Consider the following 19,986-nt stretch of genomic DNA (forward strand, 5'->3'; position numbering starts at 1 on the left):
CGAGGATTGAATGGAATCGGCTGACTTTGTGAGACGTACCTGGTGGTTTGTTGATTTGTATGGTCGAAGGTTTGAAATCGTGGTTGTTGTCGAAGATAGCTGGAGGCTGAGCAATGACCTGCAATGACCGCCGCCGCATGTGCTTCGGTCGAAGTTCGACGTGGCGGCGGACAAGAATGACGCCATGTCTTGGCGCGCCCTCGCTTTGACAGGGCCCAAAACGGAACTTCTCAACGACATCTCCTGTGCTCCTGGTTGGAGACCCTATTACAACCGCGGCTTCGTTACTGATAACAGGGTGCCATGATTCCAGGAATCTATCGTACGATCAAATAACAATGAAATGGATACAGAAGTATCTTTATTGTTCTTTTCCATTTGCTATCTTGAATGTTACAAAAATGGTTACTGAAAGGTAAAAGAAAGTCCGTTCTTGGTCGCTTCTTGTTGGTCGTTCTCCAACAGAACGCCCGAGTCCAAGCTATTGAATGAAAAGCCGTGTCGTTTGTTCTGAGAGTTGTGGGGGAAGGGGGTGTTAAGGAAAGTTGCTTGCTGGTGTCATTTCTCGAATAGAATGCTACCGTCCATGCCGTCGAAATGAAAGTCGTGCCGTTTGTTCTGAGAATCCTGGGGGAAAGTGTAATAGAAGCAAGTCGCTTTTGGTTAACTTTCTCCAGCAGAATGCAAGAGTCCAGGCCGTTGAAAGAGAGTAGGTAGTGTTTGTGATGAGCCTGTGCTTGGATTGTGTGAATGGTCCGAGTGGGTTTCTCCGTTGGAATAAGGCCGTCCGAGCTATCGAGAGAGAAGTTGAGGGCTGAGTCTACACGAAGTTCTCGGGGAGCAGTGCCTCATCATCCTCAGCAGCTGCGGCCGTCGCAGCATCTCTCGACGCATGAGCACTTCTCGACGCCTGAGCACTGGCATCCGCCTTGTCGGCCGCCAGGGCAGCAGCAATTGCCGCATCCTCTGCACTCTCTTCTTCTTCTTCCCCATCCTCGTCATCATCAGAGCTCTCCTGATCGTACGTGTCGGAAAGCTCGACCGTGGCAAATATGCCGAAAACACGGTCCTGGTTCAGTCGAATGCGGTCTTGACATTCGGCAAACATCTGGCCCAAGAATTCCAAAATCTTGTCGTACTTAGGCTTGTACGCAGTGTCGAACTCCTCCGTCGTTGGCAGCTTGAGGCCATCAAGACCGCTCAAGTCTGGGAGGTTGGAAGGGGCGTTGGCGTTGCCAATGGCCTGATGATACTTGGCCCGCCAGCGACACATCTCGATGTTGGCCTCCACGGCGAAACGACTGGCCTCGTCGATTTGCAGCTGGCCGGCACGCATCTTGGTGTAAATCTTGGACTTCATCCGGTTGAAGCGCTTATCCTCTTCATCGAGCTTGTTGCGCTTCGGGGGTGGTTCCAGCCCATACCTCCGACTGAAGTCCTTCGTCTTCGTGTACCAGGCCTTGCGAATCTTGCGAAGACGGTCTTTGAGGGGTACACTGCCATAGACTGGCATCGTGCCCTTCTTCTGAATCTCGACTGCGACTTCGTTCGCAACGTGATCGAGATACATCTCGATGACATCTGGACGATCTTCGTTTGCGGTGACTTTGAGGAAGTAGTCGCCGAACTCAAAGTTGCGACCGCGGCCATCGTCGCCATGGCCCTTCTTGGGTGCCGCACCAGGGTTGGCTCTATTAGGCATCTGTGAAAGGTTAGGAATGGGAACATTATCGGGGAAGGAGAGATTGGACTGCTTACCTGGCCGGCCTTGGCGGCTTTCTTTGCCCTCTTTTGGGCCATCTTGGAACTCATGACGAACTTGTTGCGAGGAAACTTGCCTCGTGGGATGTTCGACCTATCCCCACGAAAACCTTGATAACCTCGCTGTGGAGTGGCATGACCGTCGACGAACAACCCACTGGCATTGCTGGGAGTCGAGCGACGGGTGCCAGATTGTGCTGCATTCAGGCGTTCGAGTCGCTCGTTCTCCTTCTGCTGGTAATGATTGAACTGGATCTCATCCTCCACCGTGGCCTCGTTGTTTTGCCGCTTCTCTTGGAAGGCCCTCACCATGTCACTGAATATCTTTGCTCGAGCATCATGGTCCTCGTCGTCATCGTCGTCAGCAGGCGTCACCGAGCGACCTCGCTGCTGCTTTTGAATACGACCATGGGATTCCATGTGGATCCAGCGCAGCTCTTCATCGCGACTCAGCCTGCCCTTACGATGCTTGTACTGCAGGCTCGGACGAGAGGCGGTGAAGTCAGCCGACTCGTAGCGCGTCACCGCATCAGAGAAGCTGGATGAAATTCCCACGTTGTTCGCATTTTGTGGAAGAGGCCTAGTCATCCTCGCGGCTTGCTCGTCATGAGAAGTCTGGAAGCGGTTGGCAAGTTCGCGCTGCCTGGACAATGCCCTGTCTCTGTTCGACGACCCGACGCCTGGCGAGCTCGCGTCAGAGCTCTTGCCGGAGCGCCGGTTGAGCACAGAGTTGCCCAAGTTCAACGCACGTGGAACTGGAGAAGGTCTTGGTGAGGGCCGAACGGATGCTCTGCCATTGCCCAGCTGCGATCCCAAGAGGTTTGCAATGACGTCTGGGGAATTACAATCTGTTATGCTGGTCGCGACTGAATCACATCTGGCCTGTCGAGGAGGTGGCATCGGGTTGGACTCCTGGACTTGGGGATGGTATCCGTCCAAGTTGTTGGCTGGATCAGTGGGGCCATTCTCGATGGATTGAAAGATATGAGTGGTAGGCTCGGCGTTGTCGTCCATTTCTTGGCCGAGCGTCTCATCGTCAGCTCTGGCGCCGGACATCATGAAGGTGTCGCGGCTCTGTGAGCGGCGATCGTGTTCGGACATCTCGCCTGCTGTGAAATAGTCGATGTTGTTGGATGGCAACCTGTGCGTCAAATTTCTCTTGATTGGAGGCTAGAGTGAAGGCTTAGAACAGTGAGGGTGATGGTTGTTAGGATCCGGCTTCTCGTTGCTGCTTGTGAAATCTAACCTCTTTAGCATATGCCAACAAATCAGATGAATATGACACTCACAGTCTGTGAGAAATCAACACGCCGAAGTTAGCAGCGCGAGTGGCCTCGCCGACATCTGTTGGTGAGCTTGCCAATGCTGCTTCGGTCGGAGATCGCTGGCTTGATCGCTTGGGTAGTCGTCGCCAACAGGATGTGCTAGAGTCGATGATGGCTCGTGAGGATCGGCCGAGGGTAGGTGGTTTCGTAGATGAAAGGGTAGTGTTGGGTTGGTTGACCTTGTGAAGTGAAGTGTGTTGGTTAGTGGTAGAGGTTGTTGTCGTGAAGAGCAGATGTTGTTCGAGCAAGAAATAGATAGCGCACGAACGCGCAGCGCGGAGCGCCTTAAATCGAATAAGAAGGAACGACCGCCGTCACCGCACGTGCCGCGTGGCCGAAGTGGCAGATGGTGGAGCTGAAGTGAATGACTTGTCGTGAAAAGAGGATGGAAATAGTGGGACAACGAGTAGGGGAGAGCCCCGAGGAGAATGAACGAAAATGACCAAGAAGTTGCATGGCAAGCAGCAACGCCTGTAAGATAAGGAAACACAGGAGGAGGAAGATGAGTGGAGTGTACAGTAGACGACATATCAGACGGAGAGAAACTCAACAAGTCAAGTTTCCAGCATCTCCAACTGGTTGGAAGTCTCCAGCACCGCGGAGCGTACTACTCGGGCATGGACTGTGTGCATTCCAGGGAGACGACCAGAGCTTGAGGAAATAGGACTGGGTCTCCAGTGTCTAAAAGACTGCGCGAAAAAGCGCTTTGGGGGCCCCATCGAAGCGACAGGGAACATCTCGAGCTCTACTCTGTCTTGTCTGTACTGCGAGGAAGGCAGTCAGCGCCGCCATACCTGGATTCAATAGGGGCAAGTTTCTTCCCTTTACACGATTGACTCTTTCAACCGATATCAGAAAACTGTACTTGTCCAATCGGCCATACGCTACTGATACAATTTGAGAAAATTTCCATTCTTGACTCTCGCTAGTAGCTGGGGGTATCAACCAGTGTACAAAAAGGAAAGGCCCAGTAGTGCCAGGCCAGCTATTGTCCTTGATGTGTCGGCGGTGAAGCGCACTCTCCTCCAGCAATGCAGCCAGAGAGAGTCGTACATGCAATCGACCATCGTGAAGGTGAGCCCACCCACAATAAGGGGCTTCGGGAGTAGTAAAACATTCGTAAAGAAACAGCAATCGGCGCTCAGCCAGCAACTTCACCATCAGCAGGGTAGAACCAAGCGCTCACGGCGATGATGAGATATCTGTGAGACGAGATTAGCAAGTCGTTCTACAAAAAGCGGGAGAGACGGCGGAAACACTCACGTAATCATCAGCAAAACACCCTCAAGCCAATGCGACTTTCCGTCGTTGATGAGGTAGTTGACGAGCCAGATAGAAATGACAAGCACGACGACCAAGAAGCCGTTGAAGTCGAGATCCATGACCGCAGGCGAACCAACGCCCCACCAGTTGAGCATGACCATGATGGGGAGGACCAGAAGAGCAATCTGTAGACTCGAGCCGACTGCAACTCCAATGGCGAGATCCATTTTGTCCTTGATTGCAACCGTCACAGCGGTGGCGTGCTCTGCGGCGTTTCCGACGATAGGGAGGAGGATGAGACCTGTGCGAGGGTTAGCTGGAGGTTTCTCGTGAATCGTCTAACAAAAGACTCACCAATGAACTCTTGCGAGACACTCTCCGAAATGGCAGTAATGGCCGAGACCATGTACTCAGCGCACAGAGCGATGAAGACAGTCGAAATGGCGAGGGTGACAAGAGCACCAACGACCGTGAGCTGAGGAGTCTCTTCCTCGGCTTCTTGCTCTTGGACAAGATTCTCCTGATTAATCCTCCCACCTGCAGTGGCAGCACCACTTGCAGCGCCGATCATCGCAATGCCCTTCAAAGTCTCGCCCTCTTCCTTCTTGCCGGAAGATTTCTTGGGCGATTTCTGGCTTGGCTCATTGTACATGTCGACATGTGTCCGCAGTTGGAAAATCAGATAGCAGGCGTATACCACCAGCAAGAGGACTGCAGTTCCGCGAGAGGTTGGAGCGACTCCACTGTCGTCTGGGGAGAAGATCTGGAACGCCGTGGGGATGATCAGACTGCCAATTGCCAGTGCGAGGAGGGAAGCTGCCGTCTGTGCGACTGTGATGTTGAAGTGCTGCTCAACACGGTTGATGCCTCCCAAGAAGAAACACATTCCTAGGACCAGTAGCAAGTTCGACAGCATACTCCCAATCAAGGAGGTCTGCACGATGAGGACCTTCTTCTGCGTCAAAGCGATGATACTGACAATCAACTCGACGGCATTTCCGAACGTGGCGTTGAGTAGACCGCCGAGAACTTCTCCAATGTACATGGCCAGCTCCTCAGTGGCGTACGACAGCATCGCAGCTAGAGGGATGATGGCAACAAAGTTGACCACGAAGACCGCTGTCTTGTCAACATGGCTGTATTCCAGAGCGATACCGACCGGCACCATGACCAAGAGGATGTTGATATAGGAGCCAAAGACGGCCTTGAATTGGCTCATGAACGTGATGTGGGGATATTTCTTCCTCGACTTCTTCTTCGACTCGTCCGTCTCGGCTCGGTCGACGCCATCGGCGTCCTTCTTCTTGCTGAACGGGGCGAAGAACTTCCTGCGTTTCCTCGCTTTGCCGTTCTCCCCATTCGACCCTACCGAATCTTCGATAGATCCCTGAGGCACAGGTTCGATCGAGGTATCGTTCTTCTCAGTCTCCCCGCTTGGCTTCTCAGTTTCACTGAAATCTCCTTTTTCGCTGTTCGACGGCATTCCCATCTGAGGGCCTGGTGGGTATGTACTCGACTTATCCGGTCCTCGGAATGGTCCATTCTCCTCATCTGCCTGCAGTCTTCGTTGGTCCTCGAGCGTTGACACACCGTCGCTGGACTGAATGTGCGCCAAATTGTTCTGGTTTTCCACGTCGGTGCCAACTCGGGGGCGTGTGTTCATGCGGCCAAAGGGATTGTATGTGCGTTGCGTGTCATTGCCGTCGAAGTTGTGGTACCAGGCGTCTCGCCGAGCTGCCTGCTTGATCTTGTCTAACCGCAACGAACCCGTTAGCACCATCTCGAGAAGAACATGCGACACGTGCAAGCGGTGTCCGAGAAAGAAGAAGGTACGTATACATACGCATCGTGAGTTTGATGGCTCTGACTGCGCCGACTCCTTCTCCGCTCAGGAAGCTTTGTCAATGGCTGTGTCCCTGTCGTGGAACCCAATCAGAGGTGCGGTTGGTTCCCAAACCGACGCCCGACTAAGCAAAAGCTGCTGCAGGTAGCCGAGTCGCGTGTTGGTGTGTAGTTGCAGCAAAATTGGACGCCCGGATAATGCCAAGGCGAGAGGGCTTCGAAGAGGGTGAACAGTACTGCGACAGCAGGGCGCTCTCCTTTTGACCAGAGTTCAAGTTGCAAGTGTTGCGCTCCGCGTCGATCGTGTGGCTGAGGCGCGTTTTGATCCAAGCTGATGATCTTGGGGAACCAACGGTCAGTCCACTTCTTTGTGGCGTTCAGGGACGGCGCATGCAATGCGATGTCATCGATCGAGTTGGAGAAGTCAACGTGGAGGAATAAGCAGGTCAAGAGTCTGGAAGTAGCAAGGACATCGTATGTAGGGAAGGCGCAGTGGTGAATATTATCGCCAGGAATTGCGACTTTTGCCAACAAACTGCGACCAATTTCCCTGTCGTCATGGCGTTTGAGAGGGCCAATCCAAAAGGCCAGGGCCACAACAATCTTGTTTTGGCGAAGTGCTGCATGCTCGCTCTCGCATAACTATGGCGCTACGAAAAGGCATATACGCGCGACTGGAGCGACGTCGTTCTCCTCATCACTCCGATCAGGTGTCGTACGCATCAAGCTCACGCAAGGCGGATTGGCTGTGCTGGCAAGCTTTGCCATGCCACGATGCCACGACAACAAGCCCTTGGCGAGACGAGCTGTCCGCGGACAGTTTGGCCGATGACCGACGATATACGCCGCTGGGCGATTGCGAAATGCGAAGCAATTAGGCTACCGACTACGTAGCAAAAGGAAAAGTGAACACTGCGCCTCGGAGGATGAGTAGTGGGAGGCAATAAAGGTTGGTTGGATGATTTCAATTGCATACCATATTGGCGAGGAGTGAGAACGTTGGCTTGGCAATCGTCGCAGGTAACTTTCATATTGTTGGGTTTGTATTATGATCCTGTGACTGGAATTGTTGGATCAGTTGCTGACAGAAGGCCATCATCTGCTCATCGCTCAGTGCGTCGGGAGTGTTGACTATCTCTGGGTATGCCTGGCCTGACGATGTCCCAAACAGCATCCTAAAGATGACACAAGCGTCTTTCAGGAAGTTCGTGCGTCGTCCTCGCAAGGATGCGTACACCGATGGCCAGATATCCGCAAGGTTCGTGGGTCCATTGCACAATCGAGAGTGCAGCTCTCGAAAAGGCAAGGATAGAGCGGAATGGTTCGACGGGCCGTTCACAACATCTCCACGTTTGCTCTCGATGTCGTCCAAGTCCAGCACTCCATTTGCAAACTGGAACAGCAGCCGCTTGGCACGTATTGCCTCATACAGAGTCCACAGTCGACTGTTCCAGCTCGAGTACAAGATGCTGAAGATGGCCTGTTCATACGAGCAGTCCTTTGGGAGCCGCGAGACGTCAGAGTCGACGACAAGTACCGCCGCAGCTGCGTTCGCCACCATCTGCATGGCTTGTACAGCAACCTCGCTGGTCCCGCTAGGTTGCACCTCGCGGGCTGGTATGCATAGAACATCGATCCAGACCCGGAAAGGAGAGCCCTCTGGATAGCCCAGCCTCGAGATTGCAGCAGTCGTGCAGTCTCTCAAGCTGCGGAGCTGACACTTTGGTAACTTGTTCTCTCTTCGATTGCACAGGCCATCGCTCAAAGCGTGGGATATTGCAATAATGGGGATGTTAGGCGTCCAGGCATCAAGTACGATATCTTGATCGTCGAAGCCAACGACTGGCAGGCATCCTTGCTCTATCAGGGAGAGCAATTCTCCGGACTCAGGCCCGTCGCATTCACAGGTGCAATCTGCTTGAGTATGCCATGGTCTTTCGTCGGTGTGCGCTATGTCGTTCGCAACGCATCTCGCTATGCTGCAAGTTTCATGATTCTTGCTCGTCTGTGTCCGGCCGATGGCTTGCCATGTCTTCACACCGGCTTCAGAGTAGGCCTGCCGCACACGATCTTTGATATTTGGGCACTCGTTCGTGGACTCATGGTCCAGACTGTCGTTCATTCGTTGAGCTGAGAAGGGTCGACATTGGCTTGATGATTGTTGACTTTGTGGATGATACTCTGGCGAGGACTGGAGAACTTCGAGATTGCTCACAACATAGTCAGCCACAATTCCTTGCTCGTATAAGACTTCTGGCCAGAATACATTCACTTCACCTATTCAAACTGCAGCGACGATGTAGAGGCTCATGGAAGGTGGCATTCGTCTGATGCTATCATATACTGGAGAGTTCCATCATGCCTTGCTGTCTTTGGTCAAAATGCTTGCTTTTCCTGCAACCTCCGGCCTGCTCAAATCCAGGAGAGCAGCGTTGTTCGGCCAGAGACCAAGCAACTCCTTCTGATCTTCGGTCTTTGCTTCTGCAACCAGATCGTCCAAGCCAGCCTGAGTTTTTCCCTGTAACCACTGGACCTTAGCGACCTCCCACTTGTCGTACCAAGAAACGTTACGCTTGTCCGGCAGCAATCCTCGATCCCGCATGTATTCCTCTTCGGCTTCGTTGGGCTCGAGCATCACGTATGTCGCTGTTCGACCTTGAGCACCGGCTTGACACTGGTGGACAAGCAACCAAATGCCAACCTCTTCGCGCTTCTGTACTCCAATATTGAATATTGCCCCAACGCTTGCGATTGTCATCACTGCAACGGTGCACATTTGCGTGAGCAGAGTTGCCTGGCCGATAGCAACCAGCTGTACTCCGAAAGACAACCAGGCGAGCGCTCGCAAAATCAGTAGCTTAAGCTGCTTCCAGTGCCTCAGATATAGCCTCCGTCTGCTCTTGGACATCAAGGCAGGGATGATGTTCGTCAATGAAGTGGTATTCCAAACCGGTCGCGGTTGTTTGATGTCGAGCATACTCCCAATGAGTCCTCCAGGGACATGGCAAATGGCCAATCGTCCGTCAGGGTGCACAATCAAGAGCTTCTTCCCGGATAAAGCATCCAGATCGTCGGGTGTTTTGTCCTGCTTGATCCTTTTCTTGTGGAAGTTTTGCGCCCTTGTGTCGATGTCTGCACGGTAGCTAGCGGTAATAGATGCTCGTGAAACGACTTGGATCAGCATCGAGCAGGCATTGGCCACACCATACCAGTCTGCCTGGACGCCGCTCAAAGCTACAAGACCAAAGTTTACCGCGAAGCCTAATAACATGGACACCCAAGCTCGTGTGGGCATATCGCGGGGAGTTTCTCGGACAATCCAGTGGAGTACATTATAGTCATATTCAAGGTTTGTATGAAGCCAGCGTGTGAACCAAGGTGCGAGTTCCGTAACCCAAATGCCGTCGGTCAGATTGTAAAGAGCGAATCCAGGTTCGACACTAGCAATTTGGTTGCTCGCAACTTTGAAGGCTCCAAAAAGTGGAAGATAGTCCGTGAGAGCGTTTCTTGTGAGTGAGCCAATAGCTCTTGCGACTTCGTCGGCTCCAAGGAGGGTGATTAAACCAAGGGCGTCCAGGCGGAAAGGTGCCCAAGTCAGGAAACGACTGATTGGGAAATCACTATTTGGTATCGGGGCCATGTCAATGAGGAGGAGGACGATGCTGGCTCATTTAGTTGGCCCATACATTCATGTTTCGTCTGTGTTGTTCAGCTAAGGCTGGACGTCTTTAGATCGTCAAAGCACAGGCCAGTGGGGCGTCTGCATTTGCAGGGGGCCAAGATACTTCACCTGCGTACAAGTGTCTTGACGCGTGCTCATCACAGTTTCCACTTTCCATCAAAGAGGTCAGCAAGCAACGAAGAAGGACTTCCATCGAAGACAGAGCTTCGACCCTGCTGGCCGGTTTAGCCATCCATGCTCCATTGATGTCGAAGTTGCTTCTCGGACGGTGTTATCTCGCCTTCGCGTTTTGGCCAGACATGCATCGCCTCAAGACACATTGCTGGCATCGGATTGCTCGCATATGGGCGCAAGGTAGCTCCAGTCGTATGCGATGTGTCCTTCTGAAGAAAGAAGACATCCATCTGGTAGTTCGAGAGTGAAAGGAGAAGAAAGATTGAAAGAAGAGATCCAATGCATTGGGACCCCGCGTAGGTTTGAGTACGCGGGATCAAAACCACGCCCGTGAAATGAGGCGTCTTGCCACACCGTGGACCATGAACCTCTGACTCCAATACAACACTGCCACATAAACCACCGACACACGCCCAGACGTCGTTTATGGCGAAGCTGTACACGCAAGGAACGAGGCTATGCGAGCTTCACTCAGCCAATGACAGCATGCGATGGATCAACCGAATTCACACCGGATGATCGACAAAGGAAGCAAACATAGGGGCCTTGAAAGATTGCTTGCCTGCCATAAGGTAGGTGACAAACTGCGCCCCCATCTTTGTAAGGAAACCCATGCAAGTGAAGGCGGATCCGACTGTCGAGTTCTGTAAAGGCCGGGCACAATCTCATCTCTTCAAGCTTGGGTGCTTCTTGAAAAATATGCTTCGACAAAAGGCATAAAGATGGCCAAGTCTGGCACACGGATCCCAGGAAAAGACAGCAAAATAGTCTGCAGGTCCATTCTCCCCATGGGCGACAACCAGTGACGTTGAAGTAAGCGCAAAGTCTGGCACTGTGAAGGAAGTAACGACACCATCCAGCCAACTTCACGCCAGGTAAATGCTTCACCAACTCCATCAAAACAATATATACACCTCGCTCTCCTCCTCCCCATCCCACCCCCTCTCACTGTGCATCCTCCTCCGGTATACTCCCCAGCGCACCGCCCTCCACCAACCCCGGATCCAAATTCCACAAATCCACATCCACATCCCTCTCAAGATCAAACCCACTCCAATCCGTACTCAACACATCCTCCAACGAAGAAAACGCCCCATCCCCAGCACACTCCTCCAACCACTTCGCCTCCTCCAATAACCCCTCCTCCAACATCTTCCCCAACTCAACATCCTGATTCGCCTCCACCTTCTTCGCCAACTCATCCCTCGGCCGCGGCGATCCCAAAGGCTTCTTCTTGTTCAGCCCACTCTGACAGTACGAGCACGCCGCCGGCACGACGAGGTGGTGGTTCCCGTGCACGACCGTCCAGCAGCGGCCTGTGAGGTGACCCGTGCGGCATTTTTTGATTTCGAGGAATTCGCCGTGTCCGCAGCTGCACCATATTAGTTCTTGGGTGCACATGGTGCGACGAGGGGAAAGGGAAAGGGGGAAAAGCGTGGGACCCTGAGTTGTCCTTGCTTGCATGCGCTGGACTGGGCGATGCGCGGGACTTATGGTTTGTAGTGTGGCAAAATCTGGCATCGGGGGGAGATGGGTGACTGAGCGTGATTGTGCTTTGTGAGGAGGATGTTTGGGACGGGAGAGCAAACTACGGGAGAGAAGGTTCTGCCGCGGCTATCAGCTATTCTGACATCCTCTCGTCGTCACATCAGAATGCAGAATCGCCGAGCAGGTCGTGATTCGGGAGGCGGAGGTGTTGGCGGAGTCGGGGGAGTGGGCGGTCTCAAGACTGGCATGATGCCCTTCGACTTCAAGCAGTAGGGACAGTGGCGTCCAGCGTAGATTCGCTCAACCCATCGCCGTTGGCAGAGCTCTTCATGTTCTTGGACAAGAATGCGGTTGCCGGGGTGCACACAAGCGTAGATGTATTGTTGGTCGTAGCACATGAAAGTCTGAAGTATGTCTTTCTTGCCGGACCTATCATTGTAAGGGGACTGATGCTTTAGGAATAGATTCTGACATTATCTTGATGTCTCTGGGACGAGATCTGTTTCTTTAGATGAACATGCTTACGATGCATCGGAGATCTTCAGATGCATGACCGTCTCCTCACCAACGTCCTTCACTGTGGCCATTAGTTCTTCGAAGCCAAACCCCCAGGCGCAAAAGGCGTAGGCGAACAAGAAGTCACCGTCGACGTCCCCGTATTATTATACTCGGTCTGCACACCTCCAACACAAGCCTTTTCCAACAAGTCAGCACACATCTATCTCCGTTCCAACACGAGGCTGCAAAGCCTCGAAGCAAACATACCGGGCACAGCCCACCCCAAGGCAACCACGTCGTGCTCGTCATCAACTTCTTGCACCCATGGCAATCCACACTATCCGTCGCCGTAGTCTTGTAAATCATCGTGGTGCAGCCGCTGCAGTCCACTGGCGCCGTGACGGTCAAGGTAGTCGGACATTGTTTTGAAGGCGGCTTGTAGTCTGTCTTTGTCGGAATATCGTCTGCGACCACCAGGCAGACGGCGAGGAGAGACGCGGTCGTAAGGGTGAGCTTCATGGTTGCTGCCGGGTTCTCCAAGGCCAAGAGGGATGTGGTTGATGGCAGGCTTTTAGAAGGTTGAACTCCTTGCTGGCGGATGTCTTATCTAGAACGCAAGGAGTAGTAGGTACCGTCAGCTGCTCAGCCTAGGACCTTCGTCGTCTCTACATCCGTCCCTCGAATACTATCGTGTTTCCAGAAAACGCCACTAAAAGGGTAGCATGACAAGCAGCCCATGCAACGCGAAGCACAACACGAGGTCGAATATACTTCTCGAAACACAGGGATCTCCATGATCCGGGGTCATGATTCGCAGGAATGTTGGAGGTACTACTTGGACGGTGTCGCAGTGAGACTCATTCATCTCCTTGCCAGGCCATGTTCCATGCCCGGAGTTGCGCAATCGACTCGCAATGTTTCGGTGGCCGTTAAGGGACAGGGATAGTAAGAGTCGAGGCCGGCTTCTGACGGAACGAAGTTGACGCTGGAGTCATGGCGGAATGTCGCTCTAATATAAGACTGTCCACGTGGGTAGTGAGGAGTATTTGACACTAAAAACAAGATCAGATCGTAACAGCATATGGTAAAGCCTCCCAGCGCCGCGCTATATCTGGAGATGCACACTCCTTCAACAAGAATCAATCTCCCAGCAGTATTAAAATCTATTCCCTTCTTGAATAGTGGCTCGTTCGCCCATTTCTCTCCTCCGATCCATACTAACAGGCGAACCGTCCAGCTCCACGCGATGTACTGGTACTTTGCCCGTCTTCTCATTCATAGGGTGATATCGATCCAAAAAGCTATGCAAATGCTCTTGCCCATTGGTCGTCATGGTCTGCATGCTTCCCACGTCGCTACCGTCGCGAGATACGGGTGCTGAGCGGAAAGGTGAGTGCTGGATGGTAATGGGTGGAGGAGGTCGGAAGTTGTAGCTGTCAGGCTCGATGATGGAGTCTCTCCTCCAGCCTTTTTCTCGAAGGAAGAGGAAGACCGCTGCGCAGATGGCGAAGAGGAGCGGGAGGCCCAGACCGCATCCTAGACCTGCCATTTGGGCTGCTGAGTACATTCCCTGGGGTTTGGAAGGTTCGCTCGAGGGACATGAAGTGACAGTCGTTTGCGACGCGGAGGATGCGGCGGTGCTGCTGTTGAGGACGGGCTCGATGAGCGCTCGGACTTGCGCCGGTCGTAGAACGAATGATCCGCCGCCGGACATGGTGAAGACGCCTGTACTGCTGTCGCAGGCGGAGGCATTCAGGCCACAGACGAAAGAACTCGAGCCACCGTCATCCGAACAAGGTGTGAGCGCAATGCTGCCACTCGGTGAGTCTATCCCAGTCAGCACCATCCCATACCGTTCCATTTCCATCCCAAATCTCACCTGTCTTGCAATACCCCGTGCACGCCGAACTCCCCCAAGTCTTATCCGTACAGCTCCCCCGACTTACAATCCCACCACCAAAACACAGCCCATTATCCATACAGAACGAACTCGAGCTGCAACATGACGAATCCCCATTGGTGCTGCAAGGTGTGTCGGTCGAAGGCGATCCATCGGGGTAATAGCACTGTTGCGCAGTGCCTAATGAGATCAAGAGAGTGGCAGCCGCGAGAGCCTGGCTGAGGCTGAGAGAGAATGGCATGGCCGTCGCTTTTGGCCGTGAAAGTGATTAAGTATTATATCAAAAAGATCGAGACCGTCATAAGGAAGAATATGAGAAGAGAATGAAGCCTCACACGGCGTGTTCTTCGCCAATACCACAGCAATCGCCAAATAGAATGAAAAGAGAACAAGAGAGAAGTCACAAACCTGCTCCATCGCCTCCCTCGCTGGCGTCGTCCAACACGCGCAAGTGTCTCCCTGCTATGTGCCGAGGGCGTAGCACAGCCGTCCTCGAACTGCCAGACGAAGGCATTCGAGACCAAAAGGTTCTGGTCGGCGTGCGACGCCAGGCCAGTTCAGGGGAGTTGGACACAGCAGAGTTCGCGACGTTGGTAACGCTCGATAGTCCACGCGGCATGGTTAGATGAGGGTGGCTTTCTGATTTGCTGGGCGTGCGGCGCGGGAATCTGTTTTTCGCAATGCTTTCGTGCGTCTTGCTGACGCTCGCGTGGCTGCGAAACGTGTGAACGGGGAGATGATCTTTTGATGTTTGATGAAGTGTGAAGAATCTGAAGACGGTGGAGGATCGGCAGGTGGGATGCGTTCTCAGCAGCGCTGGTGACGACCGAGGCTCTCCATGGATTTCTGTAGGCTTGCGATCTCAACGCTTCGCGAAACTTTTTGCGATGTTGTTGTTAAAGATATGGTGTGTTGGAGGGGAAGAGGATGGAACGACGAAACTTGAAAGGGGACACTCTCTCCTCTCTGCGGCACACGCCTGATATTCGGCTCGTTATCTCTCGACCTTATCTCGAACCACACCGACAATCCCCTTCCATATCTCTGATCAGCACCAGAAAGAAAGAATCGTTCACACCTGATGATTTACAATCTTCTTTTCATTCTAGTTACAATATACTGTGCCCTTTTTCCTACTCGCCCACACGCGAAAACACAACTACAACTTTTTGGTATCATCCTGCAAGAAAGACGCCCTCATCTACATATACGCGCGTTTTGGCTGGTCAGGCAGCATATATCACGCTCGTCATATTTGTTCACTTCTCACTGCGGAGTTGTATCGCCCTTCGAATTGGACATGCTGTAAGGCGCGAGGACTTTCTTCGCATTGCAAATCCGCCATCCGAGGTTCCGCACGTTGCCATCGGCTTGTACGACCTCTGGCGCAAACTCGATGCCAAACATTTGCTTGACGGCGTAGACGACTCTCTTGGCGTATTTGCCTTCTCTTTCTAGGGTTGGCCCAAACGTCTCGTCGACGCTGCGAGGGGCGACATCTGGATCGCGGTCGAAGCAGTTCTGGACGACAGGGAGAAGTGCCTGTTCGACGGCGTTGCGAATCTGGCCATTGTTCTCAAAGTCTTCCTCATCGAAGCGGTTGATCTTGATCTCGAATGGGAGGGAGATTGCCATGACGTTGTATTTGCCGTCGTGGTGGTACCGGAATTCGAAGACGCCTTGTGTCCACCAAAGCTTGTCGCCAGAGAACTCGATTTCGCCGTACAGGAAGTCCTTCTCTTCGCCATCTTTGCGCTTTGCAGCAGATACTCTTTGATCAGCGACAAAAATGCCCTTGTCGGCTTTGCTGTAATCGAAAGCGCCTGGATTTGTGGCAACCCAACGGCCATTGGTTCCGACCTTGGTCACTTCTCTGGACTGGTTATCACCCACGCGGTAGAGACCAATCCAGTCCTTCTTGCTATGGTGTAGAGGAGCGGTCCACTTGACCTTGATCGGCGAGCCGTATTCTACAACCACACGTTCGAAGCTGTCCGCGCGCTTGAGAGGCAGCTGACCGTTTTCGCCTTCACGACCGCTCTCCGAAGCCTCGCCAAATTTAAGGCCGCTGGAAGCAGCATCGATTTCGAGAGAATAGTCCTTTGGGTTGTATCCTGCCAGGTCTGGAGCAACGCGGGAGATGCTGACTCTGGCCGGAAACTGTCTGAACATCGTGGTCGAATCTTGCACAAAAGTGTTGAATCCAGCGGCGAGCTTGGGGCCAGCCTGGTCGATGAAGTCTTCGAGGTTGTCCAGAGTCTGATCGAGCATGTGGTCGACGCTTCCTGTCCACTTCTGGAGTGGTGACGGCAACGAACGCTTGATGCTCTTCGAAACTCCAGATTGTTGACGAAGGCCTTGGCGATACAGTTTCTGCATATGCGGCTTCTCAACGAACTGAATGAAGCACAGCGTAAGTGTGTGGCTGAGAAGCGCCAGGAAGAAGATTGCCTTGCTCCAGGTCATAATCGCGGCACCCCAAACACCGGCCAAACCAATGGTTCTCTCGGGGTTGTTCAGGAAACGATAAATACCTCCATAGGTAAGCTCTGGGTGCTCCTGGTCGAAGAAGAAGTCACCAAAGAACCAGCCGAATTCGCCGAGTGACTCGTAGATACTGGCAATGGTCCAGATCTGGAGTGCGATCAAGCCAAAGCCAGCGACATGGCGCAAGATAGCCATACCGTATGTCCAGTCTTCTGGGAGGCCTGCAATCGATGCATTAGTACATGCTATCAGGTTCGGGTTAGATGTTCGTTACATACCGTACATCTTCCAGGCAGCACAGATGAAGCTGGTGTAGCACATGATCATGCTGACATGGTAGATTCCCTTCCACTGGCGCCAAGCCTCTTCGGTGCTCTCACCAAACTTGACGAAGTGGCGAGTCCATGACTTCTTGTTCGACTGTCGGTCCAGGATGACGCCGATACCAATGGAGTACCAGAGCCGCCACAGTGTTGCACTGAGCACAAAGAAGGCCTGCCACCGCCAGGTCGATGGGGTGAGGAACGCCACAGTGTACATATAGATCTGCAGGAGAATGACTGAGACATCAGTGACACGGTGGAAGTCGATGTTCTGGAGCCCGATGAGGTTGTGGACCGGTGATGGCTGGCTACTGGAAGCGAGTGGAGGGTATCCATTGACATGTCCGGCACTCAACATACGGGTCGTGTACTGTGGTCGCTTTGGTGGGGAATCTGGCACTTCGTCTGATCGCTTGGGCGGTGGTGGTGCATTGTAAGTCCTGTGAAGAGGTCAGTATGTCGCTAACGGGTGTAGGCACTGGGGACTTCACCTCTCGATGTGCGGCGATTCCACAAACGCAAGGAAAGCGAGCTGTGCAGCGTGACCGATAATCGAAATGAACAGCACCTTGTAACTTGCGGCCATCATGGCAATACCATAGAATCCCACATAGCCGATCGAGTACATGGGATGAGGAGCAAGCTCGAAGACGCCATCGAAGGTCAAGTCCTGGTCAATCAAGTAGAAGAAATCACCCCAGTACCAGGCAAAGTCCTTGACAACTCTGTGAGCATCGAGCTTCACCCACAAGTTGAAGAAGACAAGAGCCCAGCCACCAACCCAGCGGGCGATGGTCATGGGCAGCTTCTCATGCTCTGGACGGCCGCCGCAAGCGAATGCGAACAAGACGAATGCGGTGAAGTCAGACATCAGGATGAGATCTACAACACGGCGAAAGACGAGCCACGTGTTGTACTCGATGGGGGCATCCTCGAACTTGTAGTCTTTGGGGATCTTGGCTTCCATTTCTCGCTTGATGAATTTGTAGAGGATGGGGTGAGAGTTTTTGCCGCTTGTGGGATTTTCGAATATGTGCGTCTTCTTGGCCCAGTTCACGAGGCGCTTGTGGTGGGACTGGTTATGGAGGAGCCATCCGATGCCAAAATTGTAGCAGAAGCGCCACCAAAGGAAGACAATGGCAAAAACGGGGACTCGGAGTTGCTTTGGCAGGAGGTACATGAGGAGGGCCTGGCCTCCCAAGGCGCCGACAATGGCAATGTCGGACAGGTTCTTTGGCTGCGTTGGGTCGAAGAGCTGTGAAACCATATCCTCTGTGTGAGGCACAGTGAATACTACACACGAGACATATCAGCGCTGCGGGTGTGGAAGAGCATGGTCGGGTTAGAGATTCGCGAGCGGCGACGGTTCAATCGGTGGTTTTCTCGACCTGCCTAAGGTATCGCTACGACGGAAGCTCGCTCTCTCGACGCCATGTCTAGGCGAGCACTGGAAGTACTCACCCGTGCCGTCCAGAGTCCGCCCATATGTCTTGCGGTCTTTTTCGTCTTTGCCCTCGGCCTGCTCTTGTTCATTCAGTGCCCTCACAGCCTGCTGGGCAGTCTCAACGGACAGTGCTTTTTGCGGCGCCTCAGGCTTGTTGGGAAGCCTCTCGCGCAGTCCACTGGCGTCGACGCCAGCCGGTTCGTTCGCGTCGGTCATTCTGGAGTCCCTTCTCGGTGTTGACATGAGGGCCAGTGGCGGGTGTGTTGAAGAAAGACGGCAGCGTCGTGGGAAAAGCGCTGCTGGGAGAGTGCGGGTTGGGGTGTGGTGGTTTAAGTGAATGCCATCATATAGCCATAGAGTTTCGACGAAGAGCGGGGCGCAATAGAAGAGGTGCGCTGCGAGGTGGAACAGCAAACGATTCTTTCACGACTCACGCACAGCAGGCGTCAATTGGTTGAAGAAGTGGCTGCGATGCTGCTCGTCATGCACGATCGAGGGCATGGCCGTTGCCGCCCCACGCCTCGATGTCATGTGCGAGAGGGTGAGTGAATAAAGTCGCGCACACTTGGGAAAGACGACTCGGCACGTCTCCTTTGTCAACTTGCCGAACAGCAGCGACATCAACGACGAGACACGCAGAACCAGCCTCTCGCGTACCATCTGTACACCGGATCATCACGATATGCGCGAATTGATGCACCATTGCGCAAAATTTTGTCCCGCAAGCTCTACTTCCAACTCTGCCAAGGCTGAGGCATATCCGGCCCTTTAACCACATCATTGACTGAGCCATTTACGACAGCTCCCAACGAACCCACTTCTCATCCTCACTCACTCAATCCCTCGTTCCCTTTCTGTGGGTGCTCTGCTGCTAGCTTTGGTCGTGCAGGACGCGGCCAAAACACTTGTTCTCCCCAAGCATCAGATGCATGCATGGAATACGACGTAACAGTACCTCGCTGCTCTCTCCAAGCGAGGCCCTTCACTTATCCAGGGCTTTCTTCTGCTTTGCTCTTGTCTACATGGCTGACTTGAAACTAATTGTCACAGCTGGACAGGAAGGGCCTTTCAGCCACTCGCTGCATGCAATCCTCGTGGATCACTACTGAAGACTCAGTACAGGCAATGCATGTCGAAATATGGCCACTCGAGGCTGGCCAGCATTCGACCGCCATACATCATCGACAGAAGCATTGCAGAAGCATTTTCATCTCCAAGCTCCTTCGTTGTCAATCAACCCAAGCAACATTGACGACCCGCTGTCATACTCGATTCTCGCAATGGGCTGTCCGTCTTATTCATTCACTTCCACCAGTCCCCGCTGAACTAGAGGTTCCACGAACCTCCACGCACTGGACAACGCCCTGGTCGTTGTCACGAAAACTCCCACGGCATCTCCCACGTCACAGGCTTCCTACCTGCGCCGAACCCAACAACGCTAACACTGCTCGAAGAGCATAGCTCCTATGGAGTAGCCAAGCGGAGACGAAGACGGGCCACCTGTACGCTACGGACTGTCCTGCGAGAAATGTGCACCTCGACGTGAAAATCATGTGGGAATCTTTTTCTCGCGTTCCTCTCGGCCTCTGGGATGGCTTGCAGCGACGGCATGTGACGGCAACACAACATCTCGACACCACCATCACGACACGAACGGACCAGTGGAAGCTTTCCACATTATCAACCAATGCTCACGACAACACAACATGACTACGATGAGGTGAAGTCCATTTAGCCTAACGCACGTGCCTCCAAATGAATGAACCGAACATGAGTTCACCGCTCGCACCAGACAATGA

At 53.2% G+C, this 19,986-nt stretch overlaps 8 protein-coding genes across 8 annotated transcripts; all 8 read right to left on the reverse strand.

The window, feature by feature from the left end:
- Positions 1 to 820: 820 nt before the first annotated feature.
- On the reverse strand, positions 821 to 2,862 carry M409DRAFT_56250 (uncharacterized protein; the record flags this gene model as incomplete). Its single annotated transcript, XM_033813233.1, has 2 exons — positions 821 to 1,702; positions 1,759 to 2,862. 2 exons carry the CDS (start codon positions 2,860 to 2,862, stop codon positions 821 to 823), a joined length of 1,986 nt encoding a protein of 661 aa, XP_033665781.1.
- A 1,365-nt stretch (positions 2,863 to 4,227) lies between these two features.
- M409DRAFT_56251 (uncharacterized protein) lies at positions 4,228 to 6,129 on the reverse strand (the record flags this gene model as incomplete). The annotated part of the gene is made up of 3 exons (XM_033813234.1): positions 4,228 to 4,288; positions 4,350 to 4,650; positions 4,704 to 6,129. The coding sequence occupies 3 exons, from the start codon at positions 6,127 to 6,129 to the stop codon at positions 4,228 to 4,230; spliced, it is 1,788 nt and encodes a 595-aa protein (XP_033665782.1).
- Positions 6,130 to 7,218: 1,089 nt separating this feature from the next.
- On the reverse strand, positions 7,219 to 8,313 carry M409DRAFT_24798 (uncharacterized protein; the record flags this gene model as incomplete). Its single annotated transcript, XM_033807397.1, has 1 exon — positions 7,219 to 8,313. The coding sequence occupies one exon, from the start codon at positions 8,311 to 8,313 to the stop codon at positions 7,219 to 7,221; it is 1,095 nt and encodes a 364-aa protein (XP_033665783.1).
- A 234-nt stretch (positions 8,314 to 8,547) lies between these two features.
- M409DRAFT_24799 (uncharacterized protein) lies at positions 8,548 to 9,831 on the reverse strand (the record flags this gene model as incomplete). Its single annotated transcript, XM_033807398.1, has 1 exon — positions 8,548 to 9,831. The coding sequence occupies one exon, from the start codon at positions 9,829 to 9,831 to the stop codon at positions 8,548 to 8,550; it is 1,284 nt and encodes a 427-aa protein (XP_033665784.1).
- Positions 9,832 to 10,992: 1,161 nt separating this feature from the next.
- On the reverse strand, positions 10,993 to 11,448 carry M409DRAFT_56253 (uncharacterized protein; the record flags this gene model as incomplete). Its single annotated transcript, XM_033813235.1, has 1 exon — positions 10,993 to 11,448. The coding sequence occupies one exon, from the start codon at positions 11,446 to 11,448 to the stop codon at positions 10,993 to 10,995; it is 456 nt and encodes a 151-aa protein (XP_033665785.1).
- A 673-nt stretch (positions 11,449 to 12,121) lies between these two features.
- On the reverse strand, positions 12,122 to 12,552 carry M409DRAFT_56254 (uncharacterized protein; the record flags this gene model as incomplete). Its single annotated transcript, XM_033813236.1, has 2 exons — positions 12,122 to 12,229; positions 12,301 to 12,552. The coding sequence occupies 2 exons, from the start codon at positions 12,550 to 12,552 to the stop codon at positions 12,122 to 12,124; spliced, it is 360 nt and encodes a 119-aa protein (XP_033665786.1).
- A 637-nt stretch (positions 12,553 to 13,189) lies between these two features.
- Positions 13,190 to 14,174, reverse strand: M409DRAFT_56255 (uncharacterized protein; the record flags this gene model as incomplete). Its single annotated transcript, XM_033813237.1, has 2 exons — positions 13,190 to 13,860; positions 13,913 to 14,174. The coding sequence occupies 2 exons, from the start codon at positions 14,172 to 14,174 to the stop codon at positions 13,190 to 13,192; spliced, it is 933 nt and encodes a 310-aa protein (XP_033665787.1).
- A 1,025-nt stretch (positions 14,175 to 15,199) lies between these two features.
- M409DRAFT_24802 (uncharacterized protein) lies at positions 15,200 to 18,403 on the reverse strand (the record flags this gene model as incomplete). The annotated part of the gene is made up of 4 exons (XM_033807399.1): positions 15,200 to 16,641; positions 16,699 to 17,183; positions 17,235 to 18,015; positions 18,205 to 18,403. 4 exons carry the CDS (start codon positions 18,401 to 18,403, stop codon positions 15,200 to 15,202), a joined length of 2,907 nt encoding a protein of 968 aa, XP_033665788.1.
- Between the last annotated feature and the right edge of the window lie 1,583 nt (positions 18,404 to 19,986).

This window comes from Zasmidium cellare (genome assembly GCF_010093935.1).
Source record: "Zasmidium cellare ATCC 36951 unplaced genomic scaffold M409scaffold_24, whole genome shotgun sequence".
In the NCBI taxonomy this organism is placed as follows: domain Eukaryota; kingdom Fungi; phylum Ascomycota; class Dothideomycetes; order Mycosphaerellales; family Mycosphaerellaceae; genus Zasmidium; species Zasmidium cellare.